Raw genomic sequence first — 22,631 nt, 5'->3', positions numbered from 1 at the left:
TTATCTTGTCCCAAATGTCAATATAACTGAAGGGTTGAGACATCTTAGCTGAAGTCAATCTTTGTGTGACTTTGCTTCCTGACTGGTAATGGCTTAGGGATAATTATGTGCCCTAAATGATCAATCAGAGTGAAGTGAAGGACTGATATTCTATGATTGAGAGAGAGATGATAAGGTTAGAAAGTCAGACTATAGTCACACTGTGGCAAAATATGGCCTTTATCCCGTAATGGAGCAGGGGATACCATGATTAAAAAGAAATTTTAGAAGAGTGGGTCTACCGTAACACCTACAGGATAGATGGAAGAGGGCAGAACATGGCAGCTAGGAGGACTGTGAGACAGCTATAGCTACAGTTTGAGTGAGGTGACATGGCATGAGTTTCTCATATATCCTTAAGTGATTAGCACAGCCCCCTACACCTAGAGGAGACTCAAGAATGTTTCTTGGATAGTTGGATGATAACCGTTTTCTGGAACACAACAGATAAATAAGCTATGAATCTGACCCAGTGTTCTTAATACTTAAAAATCTGTCACCTGAATGTCTATCATTACAATGAAGAAAAATTGGCCAAGAGAGGTGGCTTGTGCCTGTAATCCCAGCACTTTGGGAGGCCGTAGTGAGGATTGCCTGAATCCAGGAGTTTGAGACCGGGCAACATGGTAACATGGTAAGTCTCCATTTCTTAAAAAAAAAAAAAAGAAAGAAAGAAAGAAAAATTAACATTTCTCTGTGAAAGAACATCTTAGGGAAGTTTTACATAAACATTAAAGTCCCTGTGTATGTATGTGTTTATATGTATGTTTCCTTGTAGAAGCAGCTTTTGAACAAATATCACTGGGATAGATTTTTGGTAGTCTGATTTGATGGTGCGCCCTTGGGGTCCTTTCCCAGCCTGACCCTGAGGTGAATGCCAAAGATCTCAATGTTGAGGTGCCCTTGAGCAGCGTGTTGGGGTTCCAGACTTGCAGATCAGCCCCCAGGCGTCTCCCCTCTCCCACCACCCAGCCTATGCCTTACACCTTCCTTCCAGTACTTCCCTGGCTGGTAAACTGGCCTGAAAGGGTCAAGGGAATTTGTTGAGTTTTATATTTCTTCCCTTTGTTCCTAGCTATGGCTGCCAAATCATCTTATTTTTGCAGGAAAATTACTGTGATGTTTTAGATTAATTCAGAGAAGCTTTCAGTGGGCTCCTTAAACATCACACCCAGTGCAGTCTAATAGGCATTTGTTGTGGCAATGGCTTTGTAGTTTTAAAGGTGACCTATAGTCCCAGCAACAAGCATACAGAGAACTCAGTGCATTCTTTTAGAATTGTGAGTGTAAAGTATTGCTTTTTAAGGTTTGCTATTTCTGTACCCAGTATGTTAAATCTAAAACATCAGACATTCTGTAAACACGTTTAAAAATTGAGTTTTGTAAATGTGCCTTATTTTCTCTGTTACAATGGAAAACATTGCTTTCAGTGATTAGGGGAAAAAGTGGATGGCAAATTTAGAAGACACTATGATCCTTTATATCTTTTTTTCTTGGAAAGGCAATTTAATTAGGAAATAATCTTCTCTTGTAACATCTGAGAGTTACCATAAAATGATATCCTGCTTTATTGGCAACAGAACCAGTTTATTTGAGTTTGTTGCAAAATTTTGAGCTATTACATTACTATGAAAAGATAGATTTTAAATAAGAACGACGAGTTTACAAAAATCAGAAATGGCAAAGCACTTTATTTTTTAAAGCAATCCTCGATTTTAAAAAGTACAATTTCAGAGGGGCAGGCAGTGGGGGAGCGTATAGGGAAGGAGAAGGAAGCACCAGGGGAGTACGTCTTGGGCCGATCACGCCAGGCCGCAGCTCTGGCTGGTTGTGCGCGTGTGACTGTGTGCACGTGTGTGTGTGCACGCGCAGCCACAGGACCTCTGGGCCCGGCCTTCAGGGGCGCTCCCCGCCCCGGGCTTCCCCGCGGAAGGGAGTGGGGCGCGCGTACCCAGCCGAGGGGCAGGGTCCGGCCCGAGGCCGTGTGCAAATGCATGCTTCGCGGACTCTTTGTGTGTCTGAGCGCGGCTCCGCGCCGCCGCAGGCACCATTTTCTGCTTCGCTCAGGACAGGCACATAAAAGGAAGGCGGCTGCCGCCCGTCGCCGTCCTCTTTTCCTCAGATGCCCTCTGCTGCAGGTTTATTATTACAGTACGGGCCGCGCCGCCTCTCCCCACGGCCCTGGCGGGCCGCCGGGCTCTGCAGCACCCTGGCCGCCTTCACGCCTGGCGCGCCCCCAAACCGCCTCCTCCACCTCCTTATTTGTCTGAAAAGCAACCGCACGTCGAGGCGGAGAGGCTGGCCGGGGGCGGGGAGGAAGGCCGGGGACGGGGAGGAAGGCCGGGGATTTGCGCGCGCCGTGCTCCCGGGGCGGGGCCGGGGCGCAGAGCTGCGGGTCCGCTTTGTCTCCCCAGGGCGCCGCGCGGTGCAGTGGGGGCGGCGCGGCGAGCGGGGCGCCCGGGGCGCGGGTGCGGGGTGTCGGGGCGCGCGCGCCTGTTGGCCGCTCGCCGACGGGGCCCAGAGCCGCCGATTCCTGCCGAGTAAGCAGTCTGGCTCCTAGGCGGCTGCACAGTGGCAGCAAGGCTGGGGCGCTGGCTCCGCGCCAGCTCCATCAGAATTAGCTCATTGTTCACTAGCACACTAGCGGGAGAGAGAGGGAAAGGGAGAGAGAGAGACTCTTAGAGAAAGAGAGAGACACACACACTCTTGGAGAGAGAGCGCGAGGCAGGGAGATGATCTCCTCCTCCTTTTTCCAAGGCTGCACTTCTTGGAAGTGAAGCCGGTTTGGGTTTTGTTTCCCTTCCCCCTCCTCCCTCCTCTTCCTCCACCCCTTTCCCCTCCCCCTCCCTCCCCCAATCCCCCCTCCCCCCCCAATCTGTCTTTCTAGCATGTTGCCCTTTTTCAACCACATTTGTGTTTCAGGTGTAGAGAGGAGAGAGTGAACAGGGAGCGGGGCTTTTGTCTGTAAGTATATGCCATTCCTATCCCCGGCTGGGAGCGCTGGTTTCTCTTTTGTGTCGATTCCTTGCCGTTGCTCTTAGCTGGACCCTTCAACCCTGCAGAGTTCATGCTTCTTCCCTCTAAATTTTAAAGAGCTGAAGCGTGTACCTTGGAGAAATTCTGGCATTTTGGTTGTGCTGCATTCAGGCTGGAATTTAACTTGGGTTTTTTCTAAAATGCACAAGTTCAGAGGGAGAAATGAATTCTTTTGGGAAGGGGTGGGGTTTTGTGCTTGTTGGTGTGGTTAATTTTGTTCTTCTTGCTCCTAAAGCCTTGTTAGAAACTGTTCTGTTTCTTTGCATTAAATGCACTTTGGTGCATGCAAGCTTTTCCTCCCTTTTCATAAAATGAATTTGTGTCCCTCCGCCCTTACACTTGATTACTCTTTCAATGCTGCTGCTTCCGAGGGTCTTCTTAGGCATTCGATCTTGCAGCACTTTTTTCTGCATTTTCTTATAAAGCAGTTGAACTTTGGCGGGGAGGGCCTTAAAATAAATGACTGTTTTTTTCTTGGTGATTATAATAATCTGATGTGCATTTATGTGTATCTATAATAACATTATAGGAAAACTCTAAGAGCGAATGATACCCTTTTTGAGAACTTTTAGTTTCTCCATTCATCTTAATTTTTGTCATAACTGTGTTAACAAAAGAGCGGTCTTCTGATAATATAAAGGTTGAGGGTAAATCACTGCAGCAGTATGTACATTAATGTTTATTTGGTTTAGGGAGAAGGACATAATGGTGTATATTCCTGACTCCCCCCACCCCCCCGCCGTGTAGGTTTTTTTTTTTTTTTTAAACACGGAAGGTTATGTAATGCAGTGCCATTTCCAAAAATATCCACTCTGAGGCATTACACTACACGGTGGAAGGCTGATTCCTATTCTGTCGTCTTGATTGCAAATATACTGCCAGTAGTATGTCTGGGAACAAAGAGCAGCCAGAAAACAATCTATTTTTATCACTTGGTTCTACTTTTAAGTTGCTAAACCTTTTGAACTCATGCAATTTAAAGATGAACCAAACACTAAGAATAGCCCAGGACTCTGCAAAGCCAAGTACCAGGGATTCCTTTGTCCCTTAGTTAAGCCTATAGGCCACTTGGAAAGCTCTTTCAGAAATCCCAGTAGTTAACAATAATTTGCATGTAACTTATCTTAACCACAGAAAATGGTTATTCGTCTGTAACCTCTAAAGAGGCATTTTTCGTTTGCTGACCTGTGGTGAGGCGATGTGTCTACTGTATTTAAACATATTTTGCAGGTTGGTCTCCCTGGACTGAAGAGAGGGAGAATAGAAGCCCAAGACTAAGATTCTCAAAATGGTAAGACTTGGTCATCAGAGGAGATTCTCAGTACTTCTTACCAGTCTGTTACATATAAATATCAACCACCCATCTTCATCCGCCTCAACCCTTCATTGTTCTACACCCCATCTGACCTTTAAAAGGTTCTATCTCCAGTTCCTGGAAGCGTTGCAGTACAGCAATTTATGTGAATTGGATGTGGCAAATTAGTTCTTTGACTTGCAATTATTTTGAATAGAAGACTAAAATTCCTCTTTCAGAAGTGAGGATTTATTTAATTTGAACAACGGAAACTATTCGGTTCTTTAAGAAGAGTGATGTGTTGTGACACGCATGGAGGTGGTGACAGCAGTAGGGCTCAAACAAAGCCTTGGGTCTTAGAGCTAGGCCGAACTTATCCAAAACTGAGGAGTCTGTCCAGCTGATCAAACAGCTACTGTATATGCTATCCTTTAAAGCAATATAGATGAAAAGCATGAATTTTTATATTAATGTACCCCATCTATTTAAATATAATTAGTTATTTTTCTTGATTTATAATTTCATTTATGAGAGACATGTACTCAATTTTAGAAGTCAAGCATGCTAACCTCTAAATAAAAGTATAACTATTTCTGACAAAGCTTATGATCCACAGAGAATGCAGTTTAATGTTTGATTACTGATTAAGGAAACAGAAGGAATACACATTAAAAGCAGCTGAATAAGTATATTAATCATCTACGAAAAATTTCCTCTTTGGAAATAAGATGAACTAAAAAAAAAATAGAAATATCATAAAACTTTTTAGTGAAGTACAGCGTGTCCTACTGCAGATGTTTATACTCTTTAAAACACCTCTTTGTCACTTAGAATGTGTGATTTCCAAATTTAGTTTTAGTTTTTTTCTTTGAAACGAGGGTGGAATTTAATGAATCAAAATTTAATCTGATATCTTTGATGTTTTCTTTGAGAACAACCCAAGTATAAGCTTCCAAGGAGAAAAATGAATCAGGCAGTTAAATGAGTTCAGTTTGATTTTTATTAACAAGTGTTTTATTTTTTATGTGTGCGTCACTTGTCGTTTCAACAAGTGGGTGTCAAAGCACCACATGGACCTTGTTTGAAAATGATCAAATTAAGGAACTTGAGGTAGAAAGACAAAAGAAGTGAACATAAAATTAAGCTAATCCATGGATTTTGTGCAAATGGTTCCTAACTTCATATTAAATTCTTAATTAGCTGTTGTCATAGAATAATAGGATGGTAATAAAATCAACTGCTGTAAAGTATTTGGGTTTACTTATTTTTTACTGTGACTGGCCACATCACCTTGCCTCCAAGCTCTTTATCTGAGAACGTTACCTACTTTCTGTGACCATAAATAGATCACAAAGGTTTCATGTATGTTGCAATATGTCAGGTGACCAGTTTAAACATAAATATGACTATGGACCCTACCAAAACTAACTCTATAGATCAAGCTCAAAGAGTAAGATACCATGTTTCTGTAGTAGTAAGTAGAATGAGCTTTGTAGAAGGTAAGCATGCCTGCCAAAGCTGAGAGTGGAAGTTGGAACCATTTGAATGCAGAAAAGCAAATGCAAATTATTATTACGTGTTAATTTTTTTGCAGTTGTCGTTTATGTATGGTGGCAGAATGGGGAATCACAATTTGTTGCTCCTGGAAGGATTTTTACTCATGAAAAAATTCTCACAACTTTTTGGTGATCCTTTCATCAAGATGTCAGTCCCTTTTGGCACAAGCCCATTGCCTGAAATGAAACCACTGACAGTTATTGTCTGTGGGTGATTCCAAGTAACTTTCTAGCAATTCTCTTTTTCCAGAAAGTCTTGAGATCTTAAAAGTCTTTGCACATATTAATGTAAAAAAAGGTTTCACTTTTTTTTTTTTTTAAGAAGTGATATTAGAGGTGTCTTTGTATCTCCTCTTTCTGCCTTTTGGCAAAATCAAGTTAGTTTTCTTTCCTTGATTAAAACTGGAATTACTTTGTGGACCTCTGTAACTGGCTTACTTAGAGTGAAGACTTAGCCCACATACAGTAGAAACTGCTTCTAGTGAAGCAGTAGATTTATCTCCTGGACACCTCTAGAAAATACATAAGCATGGCTCTCCTGTTAAACTTGCATTTCCAGTTACATAATTTAAAACGCTAAAGAGGATCTAATTTCAGTATATTTTACCTATTTAGTAAAGGGCTTATTTCAAATACAAATTTATAATCAGCTCATTTTAGTGTAAGAAATTATTTAGTAGATTCCAGAATTCATAACAGTGACTCAATATCTAGACTTTTTACATATCTAAAATGATAATGTTTTACAACAATAATGTGGAGACACTTAAGGATTCTCGAGTGCCTTCTGTATCATCTATATATATCTATAATGTATATATATAATCTATATATATCTACATATATATACATATATACACATATATACACATATATATACGTATATACGTATATATATACACATATATATATATATAAATCAACTGGTGCAGCTCTAGGAGGCACCAATTATATGTGTTCTGTGTATGGGCCTCCTTGAACGCCACTGCACGGAGTGCTATTTACATAAAGTTGTGCATGGTGGCACCTAGGGTTGTGCAACTCAAGAGTACTGTTAAAAGTGTCAGTTTTGAGTATAGTTTGCTGTATCTTTGTTGAAAAGAACATTTTTTTCAATAAGTCATTCTCCAACTTTTTGTTTTCTAGTAAATATGCCTCTCCCACCCCCACAGTTTTGTGTTTTTTTTTGCAATTAGTAGGATATTAAGTCTTCAGCATTTCTTTAATTTACATTTGGCTTTTTGCTAAATTTTAATTGCTATGATTGTATTTTACATGAGTTCTATTTATTTAGGTATTCTATTTTAAAGGCACTTGCTTTGGATAAGTTAATGAGAAGAAAACAGTTCAGAATGAATAGATGATCCTATTGAATAGTTTGAAAAAATAAGTTATTTAATCCAATGTCAAGGTTAAGTCCTGGTTTTCAACATGATTGCCTTCTACACAGTAAACTTGCCTCTCAGTGTGTGTGTGACATGGACTCACAGTGACATAAGCATGGGTTCATTATGTTTTAACAGAGACCTAGGAATTGGAACAATATAAGTTCTCTTTAAGACTGATGCTGAGCTTTTAAAACAGATGAGTTGACTCCATTGTACCATTCATAGAGCTCTGCTTTCTGTACAGTTTGTGAAGTGGCATTCATGGGCTTACAAGAAGACTCTTTCAATAATCTCTCCATTAACATAAGGTTTCCTTGTTTAAAGAAAAAGACAAAGATTGGGGAGGGATGCGGTCCTATTCATAGCTTGTACCATTGGGCTTAGAATGTAAATATACCAGTTGCTCAGTGACTCTTGATTGTGGAGATGCTGAAGAGTACCTAAGAGAATAATTTTATATGGTACTCTCTTTTTCACCACAGTTTCCAGTGAACAGTGAGGGAGAGAATTGGGAATCGTTTGAGGAATTAGGACAGTTGGGATAGTCTATTTGGGTTAGCCCAGTCCTGCTTCCTCTTGAGCTATAGAGATAGTTCAGGTAGGAAAAGGTATTTGAGCAGCAATCTTAGAATAAACAGCTGTTCCGAGTATCATTCCATTTTAACCTGATACAGTTCTTTAAAAGATGTAAATCAGATCATCATCATAAATACACTGAAGAAATTTACTTTGTTTTAAATCCTGAGATGAATACTTCTAAAATAGGAAAATATACTTCTAAAATATGAATACTCTGCTAAACCAAATGAGTGAAACCCAAATTTATACTTGGCCATTAATGAATTTTATACTTTGAAGTATTAATTTACTTGGTCAGTTAAAGACCTGATGTGGCATTCAGATGCACTGGGCTGACTGGGGATCCTTGGCGTAACTTCCTGGTCCTACATTTTTTTTAATTAGTGCTGTTCCTGGTTGGAAAGTCTTTTAAGGCCATATCCTCATAGCCAAAGTGAAATGGAGGGTTGAAATAATTATCTGAATAATTATGCTCAAAAAATTGATTTTGTCTGATTCATCTTGGTAATTCCAAATGTTGCTGGAGTGATGTAGGAGTGAAGGATTTGCCTGAATTATCTGTATAATTCCCGTGTTATACAAGAAAAAACTAGGGATAAGGAAATCGTACCAGCAAATCCAATTTGAATATACCAGAGGAAAATGTATTGAATGTACTTGGATTATGTCATCTTGGTTGGTAAAGATATATTACAGTATATCAATTTTAAAGGCTCCTCTACTTTGTACTGGATAGCAGGTTAATCATAAATTCTTAGTCCACATCTGTAGAAATTATGATTGCTAAGAATATTTATTGGGTGTAAATTTATTTGAAATAGATTTTTCTGAACATATTTTGTACCTAGGAAGAGCTTCAAGAATAGTTCATTTCAATGGTTTAAAAAATAGCAGTGATCCTGAAATTGATCTGTTAGTGCAAAAGTATTAACAGCCCTAATGGTTTGGGACTTAAGCATTAACACGGCTCTCAGCTAAATTCTAAATATCACTTCAGTTATTAGTAGTAATACCATGGTATTAACCAGGGTGCGATTATTTGTTAGTTGGATCATATGCATTTCTTTCCTTGCTCAACTAAATTATAGGCCCCAGAAGGTTTATAAACTTCATATAGTGCTTGGTAAAGTATTAAGTATATGGTAGAAGCTCAACAAATATTTCATCTGTGCATATTAACATCTATTAAGTTGAATTTTTTTAATTCATTCTTAATGATTTAATCGTGTTTAGTTTTTGTGAACTAGAAGTAATTTGTATCCTTAACCTCTTTTTTAAAAGAGGTGGGAAGCCGAAATGAATGCAATTTTAGTTTACACAGAAAATTATTTTCCATTATTAAAGGGATAAAACAAAGTGCGGTGAAACCAAAAAGTGTGGCACTTGCCAAAAGAACGTGACTTGCAATGGCTAAACTTTCCCAGCTTCCAGAGCCACACTCTGGCAGTGTGGTGCGATGCCATCTCTCTGGGTTGGATCCAGCTATGGTATTTAAAGCTCACAGCAGCTTTTCCTGCAGCCTGGACCCAAGAGGAGCTTTACTCCCAGTATTGGAACTTTCTAGCCTTCACTTAGTTCAGTAGAATCTGTTTCTGTGATTCTGTGATGTGCAGCAAACTTAACAATGTAAAACAATATAATCTACTGCTAAATGGTACGAGTGATGTTAGTGAGGACTGGGGATTGGGGATAGTGGAAAACTTATATTAAGAAGGTAGAAATTAAGCTGGAGCCAGAAATAGCAAGTATATGGCTATCTCCATCACTAACTTTTATACCTGTGGGAGACATTGCTAATCAACCTTGACACTCGTTATTATTCAGCTTGAGTATGATTTCAAAATCCTCAATACAGTGTTCCAGGGCGCCATTAACGATTGGAGTTGGCACAAAATTTGAAACTAGAAGTAGACTATTTGCTCCTTGAGAGTAAGTACTATGCTTTTATTAAGCTTTTTATTTCTAGGACTTAGGACCAGTCCTTATATTGAGTGAGTGAAGACTTAAGAATATTTGGGTAGATTTAGATGAGAGAGAGGAGTATTCCAGATAAAAGGAGTGCATTAGAGAGTTAGGCTTGCAAGAATAAGCATAGTACCTTTTTACTGTCATAGGGGAGATCTTCCTCCCTGTTTAGGACCTCTGTGCTGTCAAGGACAGACCTCAAAAACTAGACCTAGAAGTCAAGGACTTGATGTGCTAAGCAATAGGAAGCCCCTGAGCAGGCATCTTAGAGATGGCCCAGGGCTCTCACTCAGGTTACCAACCTGTCTCAGGTTCTTTGCCTTTTGATTGTGCTTAACAGGAAAGAACACACACACTCACTCACTTACACTTTCTGGTTAAAGGTACAGCTTACTTTATTGCTCCCTCTCACTCCCCTTAGGCTGGGGTGGAATGGTGGAGAGAAGAAAGGTCTCTAGCTAGAAGGAACTGGGAAGGGAAAAGGGAGCATGCTTATCCTTTTCTTGAGAAACTGGCAGCACTTTCATTGGCAGATCCCAGCAGGTTCAGCAGTGTCTGCTTGGCCAGAGAGTATGTTGCTGCCTTGCAAGCTCCCCGATAGAAAGATCATGCTTCCCTCCTGTGAGGCTGACTGGGTGCTGGCATGTGCTAATCAGTTGCACCCCCATGTACCCAGCTGCTTTTCTCTTTCCATTTCTTCCCGATTAACCATACTTATTGAAAATGTAAGCCAACACTTATGTCATCACAATAAAATTGTTTACAATTTGAGGCCTACATGCTGTTACTAATGTAGTCAGTAGTCTGGTGACCAACCAAAGAGAATCTCATCACATGATAGACGAAAATCGAGTAAAGCCAAGTCCAAGAGGGATTTTTTTTTTTTCCTGCAATCTCTTATAAACAGCACAGAATGTTACCTTGGAATGCATCAGCTGCAAGATTTTCAACATGAAATGATGTGAGTAGCTCTTTTAACCCCTTTAGATGAGGTGTTACTTGTCTGTAAATCTCTCAGTAACAGTGACATAGGTAAGCATTGCTCCTTGAATTCTTTATGCCTTCTCCACCTCATACCTTCAAGTAATTTTTTTTCACCTGCTATGTTTAGAACTTCCAAAGTTTTATTTCTGTGGCTTGACAGATAAGCCAGGAACTATATGAATTAATCCTTTATTTCTAGCCATAGTGGATTATATTTTCTTAGAGGGAGCAGGCTACTTATTCTCAACTGCCCCAGGATTCCCTCTTTCTGTGCCTTTGCTTAGCTTGATTCTAGAAGGAATACACCTCCTGACAAAATAAAGCCATTCTTCAAGACTGAATTTGAATGGCAACTTCTCTCTGAAACACCATAGTACATTCAGTAGGAATCTTCTTATGTTCCTCTGTATACTTATCACATGTTTAACTTTCTTCTTGCGGCTGGCTTATTTCTGCTTGTTTTTCTACCCTTCGAGGTTGTATACTTGATAGAAGAATATTGACCACTTAGTAACTGAGCAACACCTTTCCCTTTTTGGTAGCAGTTGAGGCTGTGATGCCTTTTTTTTCCATTTCCTCTATCAGTGGGATGGTGAATTCAGATGTAGAAAAGTTTCATTACTGAGAGAGAACTTTCAGTAATGAAATTGTAGAGAAATTGGTGTTTTCTTTCTACAAAGTGGTTTGGTGTTCTCTTTCTACAAAGTGAAAGGAAACTCTAACCTTCACTGACATTTCCTAATGAGACCTTGGAATAGATCCCACACCATGAACCAGTCTGATCTGTGCTCCCATACCTAACTAGGATCTGGCACATCCTCAGTGATCAACAACTGTCTGCGGAATAAATGAATGAGTCAGTGGTCATGGATACATGACAATCTGTTATTTCTGGGCAGGACCAGGTGGCCCACTTTGGTATCATACAATGAGTTATGGCCGGACACTGCACTGCTGCGATAGCTTGGTTATAAGTCAGGCAGTCCAGGAAATGAAATGAACAGACACTGATGAACAATTTACTACTGAAAGGGGCCTTTCAGTGAACATTTTAGAAGGCTCAAATGTTTGGGAAGTAAGGGGGAAGAGTTAAGTGAGATCTAAGCACACTACAAAAATGACTTCTAAAATTCTGTGTTCCTTTTGCACTCCTTTAGGCAGAAGAGGTCCTGAGAATCCAGAAAGCTAGGTTGGTATGGTCTGATAAAAAAGGAATATCACTTTAGGGTAGTGCCACACATCTTATCCACAACACTGGCTGTGGGGCGCCACTATGCGTGAGGGTATTAATGGTGCTTTTCCAGCGGGCAGCACAGTTTGTCTCAATAGTCTGACTGAGGCAGTCATGACAGTAGACCAAATCTGCCCTGGTTTCACAGGGTAATGAAATCTTTTAAAGTAAAATTGTTGCCCATTATTACCTTAGAATGGTTTCTAATCTAAGCTTTTTGCCTTGAAAGTGTTATGATAATCTAGCTAGAGATATTTTTAAATCCCTGATTTTAGACTGCTTGGTTCAGTGTTCCTCCTTATTTTCATGGAGCAAAATATAAATATAACTTATATTCAAGAAGGAGGAGGAGTAAATAACATAAGAGAACGTGGCATGAAAGGAAGGTCTGTCTGCCCCTTTTCACTGAAATTTGGGAACCAGAGCCATTGATTGAAAAGGAAGGGGGAGTAGCCAAGTAGTTGTTGCCAATAAAAATGCCAAGCCAACGACTCACCAATAGGTAATTAAAACAACAGGGAGACTCATAATGTGCACAGAAGTTTTGCTGTGGCTGCCAGCTCCAGCTCTTCTCTCCTCCATCCCAGCTCTTACTCAGATCACCATCACACACCATGTCCTTTGATTACTGGAGCAGGTAACAGCCTTCCTGCTGAATTGAGTTTGATACAATTCCAGCAGGGAAAAGTACTACAGTCCAGTGGCTGAACAAGGAGAAATCTACAAAAGTTGTTTTGTTTAAAACGGGTCCAGGCATTCTGAGGACACTTTCATTGGATAAAGTTGGTGTCTGATATAGAACTTATTCTTGGACAGGAAGAGTAGAAATTAGGAGAAGATACTGCTTCTTTGGCAGCCAACTTTCAGACAATCAAGGGAAAACTAGTCAGTATTTATTTATATGGATAAAACTTATTGACTAAGGTGCTTATAAACATGACCCAAGTAAGGGTTTGATATTAACTATTTCCTCCGCAAAGTACTGTTTCATGCCTCCCACTCAGTCATCCTAGTGAAAGCCACCCAAAAGGCTCATTGGGACTATGATGTCAAAGTCTGTTCTTGTGCTCATTTGCCAGACATTGTTGAGTGTCAGTAGATCAGTGCTAGGCAGCACATGGTTGAACACTTAACCTAGTACCTTCTGCATCAGAGGAACCAGTTAATAGTAGCTTAAAGAATGAATGCTGTGCAGGGAATGTACCCACCGTTTAAAAGCATGCAATATCGGAATTTCGGTTGTGTTGTTAACAGAATTAGAATTTGAATAGATAAATCATATTAACTAGCCCACCCCTTTCCTGAGTAGACTTCCAGGGATTTGGTGGCTTAATTTGAAAAAATCTTTTTGAAAAAGTATTTTCTTTGCTACTTTGATATTTCCAGCCCAAACTAATGGGACTTACTCGTTGATAAGATGCTAATTGTATAGGATTAAAAACTGCCTATGAAATATTCAATACCTGCAGAATGTACTTAGTAAATATTTCTTTATTGACTGGGTAATTGAGATTACATACCTAGCCAATTTAGTTAATATAGGATCAAAAATTCTGTCCATATCTCTGAGCCCTTATCTTCACAATTTTAGTCCTTTATTAATTGGATTTAACTTTTCCAAAGCCTGGATTCTGTGGACCAGAACTGAGTCTCCATTTCTTACTGCCCTGTGGAGTCTTAGGTCTAAATATATATCATGAAATGCCCTGGCCTTGCATATTTTTTTCACTTCTTGATAATAGAATCTTAAATTGTTTTGATCTTGTTATCAAGGTCTGGGAGACAAGTCTCCACATCTTTTCATTTAATCTTTATTAAACCTGTTTTTCCTTTTTTTAAAAAAAATGATAACCACTTTTTGAACTTTAATTTTACTATATGAGGCTTGACTGTCTACACTGGCACAATCAATTCAATCAGAAATCCAATTAAATTTGTTCTTTGCATCATAGAAACAATTCATCTGATAATCATTGTGAATTTTTACTAAATTGATGAGTTATTATGTTGTTTAGATGAAGTCAGAGGGTCACTACATCTTTGACTGTGATTGAATACAGTACTCTACCTGCAATATGAGGATCAAATACAGCATACCTAATTATTTGCTATTTGATACCTTTAGGATGTTAATAATTAGTTTGTTGCCCCATCTGCATCTTTCCATTTGTCCATCTTTAGAACTGGCTGGATTTCTAATACATTAATTAAAGGTTTCCAGATGGAGTCTGGTTAAATTTATTTTTCTTCCTGAATTTATCATTCTTAGTAGTTTATATACTGCCTCTCTTGTCTGAAAAGTGTTTATATTCTTCAATTGAGAGGAACAAAAACACTTCATATTTTTATGCAGTATATGGTTTGTGTGTCTGCAGATCATTGATAAAATATTTTTTAACTAAGCAGTTTGTTTTTAAATTGAGTTAACATTTCGAAAAGCAAAGTTATAGTGAACAGGATTTCAAATGCATTTGATGAAAGAGAAAGCTATACTGAATTAGATTGTCCATTGGTAGCCATCTGAGAAGGAACTGTTTGAGAGTTCATTTGGGGGTCATATAAAACAATCTGGTTTCTCAGCAAATGCATTTTGTTATTAGCTGCAATGATGCTACATATTTATATTGTGCTGGACATTTCCTTCCAGGGAACATTGAAAAAAGAAAAAACCTGTGGTTACTAGTATTGCTTGGGTTTAATTAGATCCAAAGTCTTAATGTAGCCAAGCCAAAGTTGTTACTCTAAGACTGGTCTTTCCTCCAGGACTGTAGCAACACATGAACACTGGAGACCTTGGGCAGGTTCCCTGACTATTCTCCCTCAGTGTTCTCATCTGTAAAATGGTGACGATGATGATAATAGTAGCTAACACAGATCTGCTTACTTATGTGCCTGATCCTGTTGCCAGCGCTTTATATATATATGGGTTTATTTCTTCCTTGCGGTAACATTGTGAAGATTAAATGAGTGCACCTGGAGAACATGCCCAAAGTTAACAAAACATTATAGTGGATTGTACTATGCATTTCTATAGAAAACTGTGGGTTCCTGAATTTACATACTCTGTCTCTGTGGGTTCCAACTACTGTTTATTGCTCATAGTTCCCTTCTTTTGGAGAAGTATAGTTGTGGTGTTTGGTTTACAATGGAAGAAAGACTGAGGGGAAAAATCTGTGGTTGAGGTCTTCTCTTGTTGGAGAATACAGTCAGAATTTGGAATGAAAGCCTGAGTTTCCACTACTACCTTTTTCATATTAAACTACCGATGATTCTTTTTCTAGGGAACTTAAGCCTCTAGTTTGGATTTTCACAACTCTTGAAGCCTGTGTTTCTTGGGTGACAACTAGCCCTGAAACACATCTGTTTGGGTTGGGAGCTCCTCCCTTCAGTCTTCTCTGCCTCACATGGTACTGCCAGACTGAATCCCTCATCAGAGAGAAGCCCTCTACTTAATCAGACGTGGCTCCACCCAGAGGGGTTGAAAACCCAGGTGGTGTGCAGGGGCATATCCATTCTAACCCTATTCCATTCCTCTTGTACTTTTAGTTTTCTGACAGTTTTCTTAGAAGCCTCTTAGTGGCTTCTTTTTGTCCTGAGCATTTAAATAGCATGTGGATACAGATCTGGATATATTTTTTCTTCTTTAAAAAAAAGTCAGAATTCTTACCAGATAAGAATTCTGTACCCTGTGATTTACACCAATTTTAATTACATCCATCTGCAATAGAAACCACTTTCCCTCCAAATTTAGTGGTCTGTTATGATACTATTTGCTATTGAAGAGATACCAGTTTTTAAATGACCAGGACAGTGCAAGACAAGCATTGAATTGTGAAATAACTTTAGCTAAATGCTGAAGGGTTTGCAGCTACCAGTAGAAGAGGATACATTGATGGAAAGAGTGAATAGTTTCTTTTGGAATGAGCACTTCGGGAGAAAATGCAGACTTTCTGGAAAGCTCTGTCTTGCACATGTCAACAAGAGGAATGCTTTGAAATGTCTTCAGACTCTTCAAAATAACTAGCTATCTCATCCACCCAGACCAAGAAAAATCCAAAATCCTATGTCTAAATAAATACTTACCTCATCAGCCCTTAACTGAAGGCTTTAACAAAAGAAATCATATTTTTGAATAATTATTCTTTCATGTTGTTGGGGGGAAATTTTCATAAGATTTTAGTGGATAGCACAGTAATTTTTGGACAGAAGGAAAGAAAAAATAGCATTCTTGATGACTAGAAATTAAACTTCATATAGTTATTTGAAGGTGAAACTCGGCATAGCCAACTTAAAATTATTCAAACCAGCTAATAAAAGCAAGTCTAGATGTTTCCTATTAACCTTGGAATGTGCTTGGAAAAAGCCCTGCTACTCCAGATGTCTAGTATTAGAAAGCATATCAACAGCTTTTACTCTCAATTGTGGTGAATAATACCATTCTAAAATTCACAAGTGCAGTTTGGTGTGCTGGGGCATAATATAGAATTAGTATTCAAGTTTTTTCTTTCTTTTTAAATTCTTAATATATCTTAAAAGTAGGAGAAACATCACAAGATGTCATATTCCTAATTTCTTAGTTACAAATTAAAACCAATTTATATAATGGAATAAGGTGGGCCAGACTTAGAACTCAGATGTGTTAAGTAAATATTTATTCTGGTTCCACTCCAGGGAGGTAAAAGATTTTATTAACATATTTCTTGAATTAACATATTTCTTGAGGTCACAGGGGCAAAGAAAAGCTTATGCTGTGCTTAAATGCCTGAGGGGCCTTTTTGCTGCAAGCTAACAAAGGCTGATTTTTTTTTTTTCTTCACTAAAGAGAGCAACTACCTTGTATTGTGGCCTTTGCTTTATTATTGTTCACTCACAACTGCATAATCTCAAACCAAGTTTTAAAAAGTCTGCTTTATTTTTTTCCCATTGTTTGGAAAGGCTCTTAGATATTACTTATAAGATTTGTATCCAAGCTTTATTCTTGTACTTTTTCTCCTGGTTTACTTTGGGCTGTTACCAGCCATTTGTACTTTGTTTTCTCTTCATTGCTCAAAAGAAAAATTGCCCATTAAAAGTCAAGATTTGAAGTGCTGAACTTAATTCCTTGAGTCCAGTCCACAGTTTGGCTCCGATTACTGTACCAGGCTGACCTCCAGTCCAAGGGAGGGTGCCTTGGCAGAAATCTGAGAATTCCTCGATCAGTGACTCCCTTTTTTGGATTTATGGAGTCTTTAGGTGGATTGCTTTGTGCTAAATGTGCTCTTATTGGAAAGGAATGGGGCTGGAATGAGAGGAACACGATGTTGCACAACGTAAACGTTTGCAGCTGACCTCCGTGTTCACTATGCTTGAATTAGCTGGCCGTTGCTGCACCTGGCCTTGAACCATGTACCATCAAAGCCCAGAAAACTCACGTAATGAATGGTTTTAAGTCGTGGTGAAAAAGAAAAGTCGGGTAATTCTGTTAACCTTTTGTGGCTGGCTCCTGACTTGATTTCTTGCCCCCCTTGAAAGTCTTTGCTATTATTCTTAGAAATAAAATTTTAAAACACTCAGCAGCCAAACAAGCAGAATATTACATTGTGGAACAGAGTGACTGTGAAAGCTCTTTGTGCTGACGATTAATTTCACATGTAAACACTTTCATTTTGTTGCCAGCAAGGAGATTTCCTTTTCCTTTCTGTGCCTAGTTAAAGAAGTCTAGAAATAAAATTCCACAGCTGTCAGGTTCCCACATATTCATCAGTGGCCTCTCAAGATGGCTTCACAATGAGCAGAGTGAATTTAGAGGATTCCACTAGTAAAGTCTGCAAAGCTTGTTTCAGACACCCCGACTCATAAAATCAAGAATTGTAAATCTTTTGCCTTCCTGACATGTAATGTTGTTGGACAGTAACATCATCTGTGGCATAATATTAATAAAATATGAACGTTTTCTGTGCCCGTAGTGGGAATATGCACCCGAAGCGAAGCTAATGCCAATGGGTTTAACCAATTAGTGAGCCATCATTGTCTTCCTTATTGAAACACAGTTGTCTCCCCCAACCTCTATTTGTACATGTTAAGGACTTACCAGGCAATGAAACTCAAGGAGTGTCAGCAGGTGCCACAAAGGCCTTCCTTTCCTTTCTAGCAGGAGGGCATTTATGACTCTAGAGTGCAGTAGTTGGGTGTTCATAATGCATACTCTGTAATTACCCTTGTTACCACAGCCAGCTCCAATGTATGTGTGTGTGTGTGTGTGTGTGTGTGTGTGTGTGTGTGTATCTGTGTGTTTAAATTAGGTCAGTGCATGTTTCGTTTAGCTCCCAAGCCAGAATGCTTGCCAACCTAAGCCCCAGCACTTTTATTCTGCTTTCCAGAATGTGCAGAGGTTACGTACATCATCTGAATGGCCCAGTGTTCTGCAGGCTTATCTTTTTGTCTTCCAGTGGCAACGTGTTTTCCCCACTGTGTGCTTCTTCTCCAAGCAGCATTCACAAGGTTAGGCAGATCTCTAAGACTACGTCTCTAGAGAGACAGCACAGTGCATCATCTTTTGGCACCATCTAATCTTTGATGTAATGTTGTTCAGAGAAAACGATCCTTGTAGCTCATTTATGGTTTCAGTTTACATTTGGCCCTCTCATATGACCAGTAACACCTGGGAACAGAGTGGCTTTTGAGGGAGATTCTTTATAGCACCACTTCAAAGGGTTTTTGCAGAAAGGAAGTGTATGTATATGCGCATGAATTCTCCTTGAATTACAGTACTAGGTTTCACAACCTCCTGGCTAGTTAGGCAGAATAAAACATGTACACATACAGACACATACTATTTAACTGGCAGAAAGATTATGAAATATACCCCTTTGCTGCAGAAAGAATTGATTATACAGGTTGGACCCGTGCTGCCCTAGTCGGCTTTCCTAATTGCAGGAGACAGATACCCATACCCATCCTGTTAAGTTATAAAGGACCCGTGTGTGCATTCTTTAACCCTATAGGAGCCCATCAGGGATAAAGAATAATATTACAGTTACGGTCATTAACAACCAAACCATGCAACATATCTTCTTGGCAGATTTCTGAAAATGTATGTTAACTAATGAAGTAAGCAGCATTTATGTGTGTGGTGTATTTAGCCTCTGCAAAAAGATATAATCCTGCCTTTAAGTATCATTCTCATAGAACAGTCTCCCCAAAGAAATATTGATAAAGACAGTAAATGAACAGAGGAAAATACAAATTTAGAAACAGGTAATAAGTAGATATGATTCAAATTTTACCTGCAATGTAGTAGAAGTGATTGATAGGAAACATGTCTGAGAACTTTTAGATTGATTCTGTATTTGGACCACGCCATTGAAAAATAAATAGCAAATTTTGAAATGAAAAGCTTAAAAAGTGTTTGAAAAATAAGCAATAATCTAGTTTGCATATTTTTTAGGACCTTGGAGGACTGGTCTCTGAATTTTCCCACATTTCATTTTTCTCATTTGGAGCACTAGTTGTCAGCTATTAATAATAGTTTATACTAAGCAATAATTACCGGTGAGTTAATTACTTTATAGACTTTAAAAATGCAGTAATTTTTCATGATGCACTGTCCAAAGAGTAAAACAAGCCTCAAAAGAAAGGAAAGAAGGAAGGGAGGGACAAAACCCTGAGTATTTTATTTCCAATTTGTATGCTGTGATAGAATATTGAAACTTACCCAACTATCAATACATTCAAGAGAATCAGTACGAAATAGCACATTTTCACTATAAGTAATATTTAAATATATAGTGCGTTTAAGTATATTAATTATACCCAAAAGCATAAAATTGGTATTTCCTAAGAATTGATCAAGGATATCTAAATACAAGTCATGATTAGTATATTTTAAACCAGTGTGGTTCTTTATGACGTTCTGTTGTTTTTCAACCTAATTGTCAGTGAGATAAATATAGCATCATAGAAAAAGATGCATTAACCAATATATTCAGTGACAAGTATAAACACTCAAACTTACCCAGAATTCAAACAAAACTGTTGCATATTCTCCAAATTACAGTAACAAAATTTTCCTTCCCCCTACTTTTTTTTTTTAAACTAGCGTTTTTGTTTTCTCAATTGTTGAAGGTACGATTTGCTTTTCTGATTTTCTAATAGACTTCTGGAAGAATAGTATTCTAGAGGGTTTTGAGGATTTTATTTGGGCAAAAACAATTGTTTATTGTATACATGGAAAAAACAGTTTTAAAAGCAGACATACTTTTTGTGAAGATTAATGCAAACTTTGGTTTGTTTAATGAAACAACAGTTTTGAGGTATTCCCATACCCAGAACGCTTAAATTTTCTAGATGCAAACCACCGAAACAAGAATAGAGAATTCAATGAAGTGTCAAAAAGAAAGTTAATTTAATTGGCCTTCATGAAAAACACAAACTTGAATTCAGACAATGAATGAATGGAATGCAGTATCAGCCACGTGTCCATGTTTGGAGTGTCAGTTGATGAGCACCAAGAAGAATGGGCAGCTTTACAGTTCAGCAAGCACAGATGGACTCTAGATAGCTAGATCAGCTTACCAGTTTTCTGACCCTCATATTATCAGCACTCAAAAGCTTCAGTGATAGGGTCATTGTCAGTTCCTAATATTCTGAACTAGTTAGAAAACTGAGGGCACAGAAACTCATGGGTTCATGTGGGTCTTGTTACTGCTGTGGCCCCTAGGAGCTGCAGGGAGACCTGGCTACAGGGCCACTTGCCTGCATGGAGCTTATTCTGCACTTATCCCTCACCCTTCTATCTTCCTTGGCTGATTCTGACAGCCATCAAATGCCCTCCCAGATGTGCTCACTGCCACCCCCATTTCCTTTGTTGACAGCACTACTGGATATTATGCTAAATGTTGGTTTTGTTTGTTGTTTAGTCTGTTGATAGATGTTCCAGCAGCTATTACATTTGACTTAACCTATATATTTCTTTTTTGTTGTTGCCCTTAAAAAGCACACTGTGTTTAGTTTGCGAGGGCTGCCATAACAAAGTGCCACAGACTGGGTAGCTTAAACAACAGAAATTTATTTTCTAACAATCTGGAGGCTGGAAGTCTGAGATCAAGATGTTGGCAGGGTTGGTTTCTTCTGAGGCCTCCCTTCTCGGCTTGTAGATGGCTGTCTTCTCCCTGTGTCTTCATATGGTCTTTCCTCTGTGTGTCTGTGTCCTAATCTCTTCTTAGAAGGACATGGGTCACTTGAGATTAGGGCCCACCCTGATGTCCTTATTTTAACTTAATTGCCTCTGTAAAGATCCTGTTTCCAAATCCAATCACATTCTGAGGTATTGGTGGTTAGGACTTCCCCATATGAATTTTGAGGTGATACAAGTCAGCCCATAACACATTTTTAAAAGTAAATTTTTGTGGATTGATCACCCCTGCTGTACCTGCCCCACCCCCAGACTTGAGCATCTAGAAGGCAGAAACTCTGTTTCTCTTGCAATTCCCAGAACCTAACAGTGTCCAGCACTTTGCAGCTATTTCATGAACTCTTGCTGTGCATGAATGCAAAAAAGGTTGGTAAGAAACTTGAAGTTGAAAAGTGGCACTATTTCTGACTGCCAGAAGTAGCACCTGGCGAGTAGACTAGAACATGTTCCGATGAGAAGAAGAGGCAGAGAAAATACAGTACATTTAAACCGAGACAGCTTTTGACAGAAAGGCAAATGATTGTTGCTTGGGACCACCCATTCTCCACATCCAGCACTGGGAATGGAATGGAAGTTCAGGCCCTTGTGGAATACCAAAGGTCAGGTCTGAATCATTTGAGAGCAAAGGTAATTAATGATTGTCAATAGATCTTTTCTCTTAAGCTCTTCACTTTAGAGTCTCAAAATACTGCAGGTATAAGAAAGAACAATGCTGTAATGCAGATAGATCATATTTGTTTCCAGTAATTTACCACGGTTTCTTAAAACTAGCTGTGCTTAAAAAAATGAAAAGTTTAAATATCTCCTTTAGATACTATGTCTAGGGATATGCTGAGTTCTTAGATACCAGCCAAGCAGGTTTTAAGAATGTAACTGAGACTCCTCTGTCCCTGCCATTTTTGGCTTGAGGTTCTGACTTTGAAGGAGATTGGAAAACTACCAGAAGGCCAAAGCAACGTTCATTTTTCTAAAAGTATACAATGATTACTTTATGATTCAAATACTAAAAAATGCCTAATGTGCTAAAAATGCCTAATAGTGAAAAAAAATGCCTTGGTCAATGTAACAAATATGAAGTAAGGGAGAAAGTTTCCTTAGTCATGTGTGTTTTGCTGTCAGATATTCATGTTCCCAAGTTCTTTGGCAAAAGTCATTGGCTTTTTTTTTGTTTTTGTTTTTGTTTTTGTTTTAGCAAATGGAGAGTTCTTAGAACAACAGATTGTTAGAATAGGTGTAATAATTTCTGAAAGGCAAGCTATTTTCCCTACAAATTAGACTTTGGTGGTTTTAGTAATGATGCTTAGAAGTTAAATGTTAAAGCAGTGTCATTTCGTTAAAATGGAATATCCCAGAAAAGCACAAGAACGCAAGAATGACAATACTTACC

The 22,631-nt window shown here is 38.8% G+C and overlaps 1 protein-coding gene across 5 annotated transcripts in view; it reads left to right on the top strand.

Annotated features, from left to right (window-relative positions):
* Positions 1-1,902: 1,902 nt before the first annotated feature.
* Positions 1,903-22,631, top strand: part of NREP (neuronal regeneration related protein) — a 28,965-nt gene continuing 8,236 nt past the window's right edge. Inside the window, exons 1-3 of one of the 5 annotated variants that reach the window (XM_008952098.4) lie at positions 1,903-2,177; positions 2,962-3,003; positions 4,306-4,366. In XM_008952098.4, coding sequence (XP_008950346.1) covers positions 4,364-4,366 — 3 coding nt within the window. In that variant the 5' untranslated portion in view covers positions 1,903-2,177; positions 2,962-3,003; positions 4,306-4,363. Of the gene's footprint in view, positions 2,191-2,410; positions 3,004-4,305; positions 4,367-22,631 lie in introns of those variants that run through there. The other 4 variants (XM_057302323.2, XM_057302324.1, XM_057302325.1 and 1 more) reach the window with 4 other exon arrangements.

This window comes from Pan paniscus, chromosome 4, assembly GCF_029289425.2.
Source record: "Pan paniscus chromosome 4, NHGRI_mPanPan1-v2.0_pri, whole genome shotgun sequence".
Lineage (NCBI taxonomy): Eukaryota > Metazoa > Chordata > Mammalia > Primates > Hominidae > Pan > Pan paniscus.
The sequence above is the reverse complement of the archived record's forward strand: the minus strand, read 5'-3'. Positions and strand labels throughout refer to the sequence as shown.